At 35.1% G+C, this 12,179-nt stretch overlaps 1 protein-coding gene across 6 annotated transcripts in view; it reads right to left on the reverse strand.

Annotated features, from left to right (window-relative positions):
- Rnf180 (ring finger protein 180) overlaps positions 1–12,179 on the reverse strand; it is a 189,168-nt gene that overhangs the window by 129,311 nt on the left and 47,678 nt on the right. For all 6 annotated transcript variants that reach the window (XM_005392638.2, XM_013518465.1, XM_013518461.1 and 3 more), the window contains exon 2: positions 10,849–10,983. In XM_005392638.2, the coding sequence (XP_005392695.1) occupies positions 10,849–10,983 (135 nt within the window). The remainder of the gene's footprint in view (positions 1–10,848; positions 10,984–12,179) is intronic.

The following is a 12,179-nucleotide window of genomic DNA, read 5'->3' on the forward strand; positions in this document are numbered from 1 at the left end:
TTTGTTTGTAACTCTGTATTGTCTGTATTGTGCTTGTGATATGTTGTAAAATGTTGTATGTCTGTTAATGTTTCCCTCCTTTTATCCTTAAAATAAAAAAAAAAAAAATTTTATAAGTTAAAAAAAAAAATGCATTTGAAGCTCAACTTCCAAATAATTTATCAATTCTTAAACTTGGCAAAAGGGTGCATTCAGTGCAGGGATAAGCATATGACAGAGTAATAAATATTTTGAAAAGTATATCTACTAATGGTTTGGAGTAAATGATTTACTATAGCATTCAGAATCTAATAGTTGCTTTTCATTTGACAAAAAATATTTAGGCAAAATTTGAAGATTTAAAAAGTAACCTAGGGCCGGGGATATAGCTCAATGGCATATGTGCCTGCTTGACAAGTGCGAGGTCCTGAGTTCAATTCCTGGTACCCAAAAAAAAAAAAGTAACCTAGAATTAGGCTAAGACAGAGTAAGAAGTATGAAGTAGTGAAACTGGGGCCAACAAATTCCAAGCATGAATTTAGATGCAACAAGGTTTATGTACCAGAAGTGGTGGAGATTGTTTTAGACATATTTGCTCATTCAGTTCACCAGTATACACAGACAAGAAAACTGAGGCTCAGGGGAAATAGTTAAATCACTGTGGGGACAGCCGGTAAGTGATAGAGATTTGAACACGGGTCTGAACAGATGAAATCTGAATGTGCACCCTACCCTTCTCTACTAGGTCACAGGGTAAAACCACACTAGGTAAAAAGTCCTCTAGCTTCTTTCAAAGATGTCAAGAAAACATATCTTCAATCTGGGGAAGAAAAGAATTTTAAATCACAACAGGTCATATTAAGTAACAAGCAAATTGTGTGAAAACAAGCAAACACCCTTGAAACCTTTCTCTTAAATCTACAATATGATACAATTGTTTATAAATGTTACTAAACTTGATCCCTACCAGGAGAGATTTTGGCACTAAACAATCATTGGTAATTACAGGTCTCTGTGTTGGTTTGGGGAATATTGCAAGGGGAACAGTAATACAGGACACATTTTTACAAGATTATTTATAATAGTCACCCAAAGAATGATATACAAAAGAGTCCAGGAAATCTGTCCTCACACTAAGACCAAGGAATCTAGCTGAGGCCTGGATCCCATGGAAATGTCCTGAGTGAGTCCAGCTGAATACCTAGAGTTCATAATAATGCCTCCCATGAGTCCAGCTGGAGGCCTAGAGCCCATAGCAGTGCTTTCATGCAGGCCTGTTTCACGGATCTGTGCTGGAAAGGCCCAAAGGTCAGGGGTGGAATCTAGGAAGGATGAAGGATGTGTGCTAGCCGGCTGAGGGATCTACACTGGAGTCAGGAAGCCACGCACAAAGTAAGATCCAGAGCTCCCCTGAAAAGCACCACAGCCATTCTCAGCAACAGTGAGGTCCCAAACTCCTCCAATGGTGAAGACAGCTGAGTTCCCATCAGGAAAGCCAACACAGCAAGCTTCTCCAGGAGACTGGCAGTGCACCATCTTCCCCTCTGGAGCCAGGAAGCAATGCTCAACGTGAGGACCAGAGCTCCCCAAAAGTGAAATGAAGCCATTCGCAGTGCCAACAAGGTCCCAAGCTCCTCAGACGATGAAAACAGCCAAGTTCATCAGGAAATCCAGCATGACAAGGTCCTCCAAAAGGAACCAAGAGCTCCTTACAGTTTCTAGCACCTCCCAACACGCTTTCTCAGCTCCCAACAACCTCTCTCTGCTCCCAAAAGCCTAACTTATTCTTGTCCAGTTCTGCCTCTTATGCTGCTGGCAACAATCCTCAGGTGGGCCTCCCACACCTGGCACCACACTTAGTTCAGCTGGGGGTTATAAATTGACCACCAGCTGTCAATCCACCACAGTCTTCAAACTTTATTTGAAAAAATCTGTGGATTGCAATCTATTATGGAGTAGACAGAACAGCAGCTTTCAGGCAGGAGTCTCTTTTGACTAGCACTACAGAAAATAATCCAGACCAAAACTGCAAGTTCTGGGAAGGCCAATTCAGAACAATGTTTCTCAAAATCTGGTCCCAGGATACCAGTATCAAAGGCACTTGGGTACTTAGTGAAAATCTATGCAACTTTCACAACCCACTAACTACCATCTAAAAAAACCCAAATACTTAGGATTCTTATTCAGACTAAAGTAAGGAACCTTAAAATATCTTCAGAATTTTATTTTGTGAGCTTTTGTCATCTGCCTTTTCCAACATTTGAAGCTCTGATATTGATTAATACACAGCAGTGCTTCAATCATTATTACTTTTTCTAACTCAGGTATAAATTAGGATCACTTGGAAAAAGCACTAAACTGAAAAATCCTCTGTAATCTACTTTATCAAGAAGTTAGAAGCTGGGCATGGTGTTGCAGACCTGTAATCCCAGGATGCAGGAGGCTGAAGCAGGACTACTGCAAGTTCCAGGCCAACCTGGGGTATATATTGAGTTCAAAGCCAGCCCAACCTACATAGTGTGACTCTGTCTCAAAACAAATGAACAAAAATAGAAGTTAGAGAAATCTACATTAAAAGGTAGAGTACACTGGCAAATTTGCAGTCATTTAGCTAAGTATATATCTAAATGTTTCTAAATGCTCTACATTGCTTCAGATGTTAAATATTTTGTTAATTTTTTATGATTAAAATTATATTCTTCCAGGAATAAAAATTGTTTTCCAAATACATTATTTCTTTCCAAATGAATTATTCTCTGTATCTGTAGGTGTGGGTCCCACATCCTCAAATTTAACCAACCACAGATTAAAATATTCAAAAAATACTCCATCTGTACTAAATATGTAAAGACTTTGTGTAATTTTATTTTTTAAATACCTTAATGCTATGGTATATGTCTAGAGTCCCCCAGAGCCTCAGGTGCTCACAGGTGGGGAAGTGACTGTATCATGGAGAGGAGTGATGCTTATCAATGGATTAGTTCACTACTGAATTTCCAGTTATACGTAATGCTGGGAGGTGAAGCCTGATGGGGAGAGGCTGGAGCATGGTGTGCAAAGGTCTAGCATCCTCCCTCCTCTCTTGTCTCTGCTTCCTGGTGCCATGCCCCAAGCCATGCCATCCTGCCTTGGAGCCTGCTGCGAGTCAAAATAAACCTTTTCTTCTTTAGGTTGTGGGTGTCAGGTATTGTGTACATGTGATGAAGAAAGGAACTAAGGCACCTAACAATTAAAATATAATTATATTTTGTTTATACTCATAAAACATGACCCTGTTTCATCATGTTGGAAATAAATCTTTTCATCTCAAAATTTCTAATCCAAACAATAGGAGGGCTTTCTTGATTCAGTTCCCAAGTACAAACCACATTAGCTGGTATTCTGTGGGGCATTTATTCGGTCCTCTTTGTACCTCACATCTTAACATGGCCCTTGATATACACTAAATATTTAATATATGTTGCATGGAATTCTATAGTAAGGAAATTTTCATTTCAAAGTGGGAATCACTATTTGGTTCTGTATGTGCCTAGAACCATTTTAACAAATTTAAATGGGCTATACACATCTGCCATGCAAAGAATCTTGGGAAACTTATAAGAAGTGACTTAATAAAATACAGTGTATCTTCAGCTAAATACCTTACCTCTGAAACATAATAAATGGATAAAGATTTTGAAGAATAGACTTAATCTTCCATTTGAAGATGACAATTACACACACTGACATAACTCTAATTCTTAAAAGGGCTTTTATAGATAATACAAACTGGAATTGACAAAGTCATCTTTTCATTACTAGGTCTGCAAATTTTTCTGATCTTTCGAGACTGTAATATATGATATATATATGATGTATATATGATGTATACATCATATATTTATGAGCAAGAAGGAAAGAAGGTAGGAAAAGGAAGGAGAGAATGAAAAAGAAAATGTTTATACTGGTAGTAAGAATAGATTATTAATGTCAAAGTAAGTTATAGACAGTCAACTTAACAATATTTATTGAGTGATTATTAGACCCATGGTTGACCACACAAAGCATGTAAAGATACTTGCTAATATTTCAGGGACTCTGTTAGGTATCAAATGTGTCATTATTTTATTATGTGCATTTAATTATTTCATCTAATCATATAAATTGATAATGATATTTAATCATATATTATCATAACACTAAGAGACCATTATCCACTATTTTTTTGTTGTTGTGTTTTGGGTTTTTTTTTCCAGAACCAGGAATCGAACTCATGACCTTGTGCTTGCCAGGCAGGCGCTGTGCCGCTGAGCTAAATCCCCAGCTCCTATCCACTATTAATTATTGAAATGTTTCATGAAAAGTCCTATCCAAATAAACAGAGTCACAATAGGCTAGGGAGGTTTTACAATATTCTGATTTTCACTAAGTAACAAACATTTATATTGTGCTAACTATGCCCCAAGCACTATTTTATGTGATTTTTAAAAAGTCCTACAGATAAGGCACTGAAACAAAAGAAATTAAATAAGCTATCAAAGTCACAAAATTAAATTACAAAAGAAGGATTTTCATCCAGTTAATGTGGCTTCAGACTTTATGTCCTCAGTCAATAAACTTCCACTCCTATACCAAATAAATACAAAATATACCAAGTAGTATAATTTTTAGAGCCATAAACTTTCTTATATATCTTTTGTAAGTATGTTTTAAGGCACAACACTGTTATTCTTCCCTAAGTTTAGCAAAAACAAAGCTAAAACTGGGGCAAAACTTATGTTTAAATTAACCAAAAGTAATACAATAACTTATTGAGGAACAGGTAGAGGTAGGGAAAAAAAAGATCCTACAGACGTTTCTGCTATTTGACACTCAAATGTGACTGCCTTCATTCAAAAATTATTGATATAATTTACAAGTTTTCCCCTAAATAGTTAAAAGTATACTTTCATGTAAAAAAAATGAAACTCCATTACAACATAGATATGTATAAAAGGTTGAATTGAATGTATAGTATTTTGTTTTCTTTTGTGAAAACTTTGATATGAAGCTCAGGAAAAGAAAGACCAGAATAAACATAGAAGTCTCCATTATGAACAAGACTGTCAACTGCTTCATTTGTACTTACATACATGTGGTTTTTTTTAAAAAAGAGAATATGTTGGTCATTTGTAACATTTACTTCAATATAATTTTACAAGTAAAATGGGACACATCAACCATTAAAGTTTCAAAGTTTAAGTCACTTAATTCTTTACATAAATATATATGCAAAAACGGGTATTTTGTTCCTTTTGTGGTGCTAGGAATTAAATCCAGCGCCTTTCACATGATAAGCAAATACTCTACCACCTCTAGCTCTAAAACAAGTTTTAATGGACATATTCTAAAGACAAATGATGCAAAAAGAAGCAACTTGATTTAGGAAATTTCAAGTCTTTAAGGTAATGACTAAGAGGTTATCTTCTTGGGAAAAATTAAAACTAAAATGTAGAAAAAAAATTTCATTAGAATTTTTAAAAGTTGTATTACAGAGACCTTTTTCATATCCCAAATTTGTCATTTTGAGAAGGAGAAGAAACAACAGTCAATTTAACATGGGACTGTCAGTAAATGTTAATGAAATATAAGTGAAATAATTTGTTCAAGCAGCAGGGGGAGCTAATGTACCACTCATTTTTCATTAATGGCCATGTCTTCAGTTGCAGTGTACAGTAAGAGTATCATTTAATTTTAAAATTACAAATTATATGAATTTTTATCATTGTATGAACTTTAAGATTTTAATTAATTATGACAGGTTAATGTAAAGAATTTGACAATTTAAATTTTGATTTTTTACACTTGGCATTTCAAATGAAAGCAATAGTATTCCCTTAGCTAAGTCATTTTAAGTGACTATAATAAACTACTGTATTAAACTACCACACCTGTAAATGCCACAGAGAAAAAATTATGTTCAACACAAATGTCATTTAGGTTAGCATTATTAACTAAATGTTTAAAGTGTTACAAATGAGGGGCTGGGGATTTAGCTCAGCGGCAAAAGCGCTTGCCTGGCAAGTGCAAGGTCGTGAGTTCGGTTCCTGGTACCGGAGAAAAACCAAAAAAAAAAACTAAAAATAAATAAATAAATAAATAAATAAAGTGTTACAAATGTAAAGGAATCAAAATTCTACTAGACTGCCTGGTTTTTCTACTTGTACTTTGAGAAGGTAAAGGGTGAGATTTTTTTAAAGAAATAGGTCAGAATGAACTCAAACAAAATCTTATTTAAGAGCAGACAGGCTTCCTGCATCCACTGTTAACACCCTTTAATTTATTCTTCATACTATAATTACAATGATCTTTTAAAATTCAAAAGCTACATTACTCCTTTTCAGTGACTTCCCACCTTTTAGGATAAAGACCAAAGCCTTTCATTTTATTTACAAGCCCTTAAATGACTTCACTGATAACCAGCTTTCTATTCTTGTATCTTTCCAAATTCCTTGTTGATCTTTGAACTCCAATTACAGCAATTTCTTAGTTCTGTGGCTATACCACAAGGGCTTTGAGCACGGAATACTCTCTGTACTGCCCTCACTTATGTCTTCACACAAGTCACTTCCTCAGAAAAGCCTTCCTCATATAGCTAGGTTGAGCACCTTATCTATATCTTTTTCCCTACAATTTTCCTTTTTCTACTAAATAGATAATAACTGAATGGTTATATGATTGGCCAATATCTATTTATATTTACAGCTATTTATAGTTATAGCCAATAAACATTTATATCATTGCCCAGTATCTAATATTTTTATGATTAGTCTATATTATAAATATTGAAATTTAAATATAAAATCATAAATTTAATGTTACCTTATTGATATTGATACTAATTATATTCATAACTGATCTATAATTGTGTTGTAATTATAATTAAAAATATTAACACTAAACTATAAATCCTTAAAACTTCACAAAGACAAATCACCTCTTTTCTACTCATCTTTGAATTTCCAGCGTCTATACCAGGATACATTGTTTTTCAGTCTTCTTAGGCTGCTATTTTATAGACTGAGGAACCTAAACATCAGAAATTTATTTTCTCACTGTTCTAGAGGTTGAAAAGACCAAGATCAGCATGCTAGCATATTTGGATTGTGTTGAAGGATATACTTCTACCTTGCAGACAGCCACCTTGTGTGTTCTCCCATGGTCTTTCTCTTTTTCTTCATCTTTTTATAAGGCTACACTCCTACTGGATTACAGCCTCATCCTTGTGACTCATTTAACCTTAGTTACCTCCTCAAATCCTTGTCTCTAGAGATAGTTACATTGTAGCTTCAACATAAGCATTTCGGGGACACACAATTCAGTCCATAGCATGTCATAATACTATGAATAAATATATGTTGACTCTAAAGAAATGAGAAGATGAAATGTTAAAAAAATATAATAAACAATGAAATATTTATGTCAGTATTATGGTCATGGCATGAAAGATACCATCAGAATAATAAATCCCAAGAGAAAATGAGCAAATTATCTAAAAAAATGTGAAGGAGGAATATGATACTATAATCAATTTAACATTCACTGATCATATTCATGCCAGCCACGGCACTGGCAAAGGTGTTGTAAAGATGAAACACTTTACAGCCTGGTGATGGAAAAAAAAAAAAAAAGTCATAATCCACAATTAAAGTGCTTTAAGAGGTATGCCTAAATTCTCAGTTTTGTGACCTACTTGAATTTGGTACCTGCCCTTACAACTTTCACTACAATGAACTTTGACCAATGATCTCTGTGATAAAATTAATACACATTTATAACTCTCACTCAGAGTTGTCACATGTAGCTGTATAGTTTGCCACCTATTTATAAATGCAAGGGGCATCTTTCACACGCTAGCATCTTCTAGAATACTGCAGTGCACTTCACACTGAGGACAGTGGCTGGACTTCTAGCTCTCCCTACAACACTCAGCACTAATAACCAATCCTTTTTTCTACAAGATGTTCATTGACTGATTTCCCTAACATTGTGTAGTAATTTTCAGTGTTTGAGTTCATTTCTTTTTTCTCCTTTGCAGTCCTCTTTTTCTCTCTACCCTGTAAATGTTCACAGGCCCTCTTTCCTCACTCCATTCACACACTGCACGGTGAGCTCATCTACTCTCACAGTGTCACTCATTAGTTACTTGGCTGACTCCCAAATTTACACTTTTAGTTCAGATCTTTGTTCAGATTCTTCTGAATCCCATATACACAGAACCAGCAGCCTTCTTAAATATTTAAATGTTTATTGGCCATGTAAACTTGGCATATTCAAGCTGTAACAAAACTAAAATTGAGGATACCATTCCCTATCACAGATTGCATAAATGGAGATGATTTCCGCTATTTTACTTTGACTATTTGTAGGAGTTATGTTATTATTTTGCTTTTCATTCTTCCTCACATTTCATGAAGCTCATCCCTGAAGGGAGGGTGGAAGTACTCTTTTCTCTCTGAAGATGGTACAGATATCTCAAAATCTTATTCTGAATTCCTTGTCTTCAGGGAAATGGAAAGTAATTTCCAGTAATTGGAAAACTAAAGCTCAGATGTCCCAGATTCCTTTACAGCTCAATTTCTACACATTCTCTAGTTTCCACAAAGCTGATAAACAGTCAATATTACAGAAGCAGAAGTAATGACTGTAAATGTGCTATTTCTTGTAACAAGAAAGTGAATATATATATATATATATAAATAAAACCTCTGTATATAAACACACACATGTGTGCATGCACACACACAACCTCTTCTGGGAGGCCTACCATGACAGGCCCAGGTAGTAGTTTGCTTGTATTCCTGTTATAGTACTCATCAAATCAGGCTACACTCACTGGTTTGTCTATTTTCAGCTAGTTTAAATCTCCTAGAGGAAGACATTTTTTTTAATTGTGTTTTGCTCTATTCCGCTGCCCATCTCAATATATCCTACAGCAGTGCTTGAACTGTTCTTGTTCATTAAGTACTTAATGAATAAACGAGTGATATTATCAGAGACTAATCCATTATAATAGCAAAGTAATTTAATTAAGCATGGGTGAGATAAAAGTCAAAGCAAGTAATTTTAAAACATTGAGCGTGTCTCTTAACCACTTCTGAGTTCAATTAAATATAGGATAACCAAAAACTGCATAATTTTTTCATTAATTTTTATAATAGATATATGTAAATGACAATTGTATCAAATTTATTCATTAATTTTTCTGTGTAAGGTATATCTTAAAACATTTAGTACACAAAACAGTGGTACAATCTGGACAGTAGTTTCTAATCTCTTTCCAAATTCTCTGAATTATCGTCTTCTAGAACAACACACCGTACAGTGCCATGTTGGCCATTTTTTCTGTGGGTGGTATAATTTCAATAAAATGCCTACCCACTAAACATAACGGTGAAGATGTCAATGATGGGCGGTCTGGTTGACATTTCACTATCTCATACTTTTCAATTACTAGGTCTATTAGACCCACTCTAAATTGTAAGTGACTTTTTAAACACCCTTCTTTTGAATAAATAACAAATGAGTTCCATATCGTTCATTCCAGAAGGTACATAAATATTTTATAACATTTTTCCTTACTTCTAGATTACAGGATAGCTTGTTAGAATTGGTCAACACCACCCATAGAATTCTTATAATCAATGACAACTACTGGAATTTTTTTAGTTTTGTTTCTTCTTTCAAGTTCTATCACTTCTGTATTATGAATAGTTGACAAAAGCAGATGTCTTTCCTGTCTTTCCATTTTATAACACAAACTCTTCCTCTCTGATATGCTAATATGTTTCCCTTTTTCCATTTTTTGTTTTGTATATCTTTGGGTACTTCTTTCCTATTCAGTCTCAGTGTCCCAAACATGTCCATTTTGTACTGTAAAAGAATATCACTAAGATCTAGAGAAATATAAAATTATATCTAATGTACTTATGATAAGAGTTTTTATAGATTGTAGCACAAAATTATAGATTATTTTTCACAAATACAAATTAGTGAAATAAAATAATCAGAAATAACCAGATTTCACTAGAAACAAATATCAAAGGTGAATAAAATGCTCTAAATTAAGAAGTATGCAAAAAAGTCAACATGAAACAAATAAACCAGTGTATCTCTAGCAAACAAGAGCCAAATGGTTGAATGACAGCTGCCCAGGCAACACCTGGGATACTTAGTATGTAAATACCCAACGTGTGTAATGCTGGGGATAAACTGTTAAGCAGTTAAAGTAGGGAAGGAAAATATGATAGGTTATTACAGTCATGTTCTGTTGCATTTAGAATTTCCTAAAAAGTCCACTAATTACTTCCTAGTTTTTAGCTCTTTGATACCACCTCTTCAAAATCATTTTAGAGAAGTTGTGAGATTTTTTGGTTTTAAGAACATTTATTCTTATCAGGATGACCAATCAAATGCTTTTAAAATTACTCATGTTTTTATGGGTTATTTTTATATTATACATGAATTTTACCTCCTAGGCTACTACTGAATTGAAACAAAAACTGTATAATAGATTTTCAATTTCTTACCAGGTTCCTAATGTAACTGTGTGATGATCACTAAGATTCACTCATGGTAGAGGTTAAAAACCAAAGACTACTGTCTTCAATTCATGTTTATGATATTGCATTTAAACCACTAAGGGCAAGTTAATATTAACAGTTAATGCTAAAATTAATTTTAACTGTGGAAGATGAAGGGTGGTTTTTGCCTTTTGAAACCATATTGTACTGTTTTCACTGGGTCAGACAAGGTGAAAGCTTAGTCAGGTGTGGTGAAGTATGTACAGGGTTGGGTATGCCCACAGCACTCACATATTACAACACTGAGTACTAAGTCAGCAATACTCACCTTAATTTCTTGGTTCTCACTATAATTCATTAAGTAATCAGAATTTGCTATACATTTTCTACATTTCCAACAACGAAGAATAGTTATTTTCTCTTCATTATGATTTTCAGTTATCAATTCTTCACTTCTTTTCATCTGTGGGAACATTAATAGGTTATTAAAATGTCAAATAAACTCAATTTCCTAGTCCTTAATAGGGCAATAGCTACAAGTTAAGTAGGAAAGAGCTATCATCTGTTGTGGTGCTCCAGGCTCCACCAAAATCATAAAGTGCCTTGACTGCTCTGACACAGTCACCTCCCAGTAGGCTTAAATCCAAGCAGAGAACTTGGACACTCCCAAGCATAGATAAAGGTATTTAGATTGTTGCCAAAATACTGAAAAAACTGGCCCTAGCCTTGAGCCAAAATTCCATAAGCCCTTGTTGTAGTCAGGGAATAGACTTAATACAGGATACACAATTTACAGGATTATTTCATATTAACCCACAAAGTCAAATGCAGAAGAGTGCCAGAAATCTGTTCACACAGTAGAGATGCAAAGAATCTAGCTGAGTGCCTGGATCCCACAGCAATGTTCTGCGTGAGTCCAGCGGGAGGCCTAGAGCTCACAACAATGATTCATGCAAGTCTGTAACAAGGATCTGCACTGGGAAGGCGCAAAGGCCAGTGGTGGAAGTTAGAAAGTCTTTGCCAGCAAGATGAAGGATCTGTGCCAGAAAAGTGAGGGATCTGCACTGAAGCCAGAAAGCGATGCTCAAAGTGAGCACCAGAGCTTCCCCAAAGAAAACAAGCCATCCACAGTGACAGCGAGGACCCGAGCTCCTAGGATGATTAAAACAGCTGAGTAAAAGCCAGTGTGACAAGCTTCTCTGGGAGAATCAATAGAACACCATCTTCCTCTCCAGTTCTGCTTTTACGCTATTGGCAACAATCCTCATGTGGGCCATGCATACCCAAAACCATGCTCACTCACTTCAGCCGGGTGTTACAGGATTAACAGGTTGTTAATCCACCACAGCCCTCATAAATTGATCTCACTGCAGATATAACTAGGTAGACTATCCCTTTTCTTTTGTTCTCTATGGTGAGGATAAGCTGCAGCTCCTATAAATTTCCCTACCACATCCTTTAGATTTATCACCTTGCAGTGAATGTTTCTTTTTTTGCAATCCCAACTGGCCCTATCTCTGAATATTCTCTTGTGGGAACTTTTCTGTGATTTTAGAGTGACTCCAACACCATGTTTGGTGAGACAGAACAGGTACCTACTAGTTACCAGGTCTAAGGCTAGAGGCACTCTATAAATATGTCAGAGATGGAAAATTCCAT

The sequence above is a fragment of the Chinchilla lanigera genome, unplaced genomic scaffold (genome assembly GCF_000276665.1).
Source record: "Chinchilla lanigera isolate Chin_1 unplaced genomic scaffold, ChiLan1.0 scaffold00045, whole genome shotgun sequence".
Taxonomy (NCBI): domain Eukaryota; kingdom Metazoa; phylum Chordata; class Mammalia; order Rodentia; family Chinchillidae; genus Chinchilla; species Chinchilla lanigera.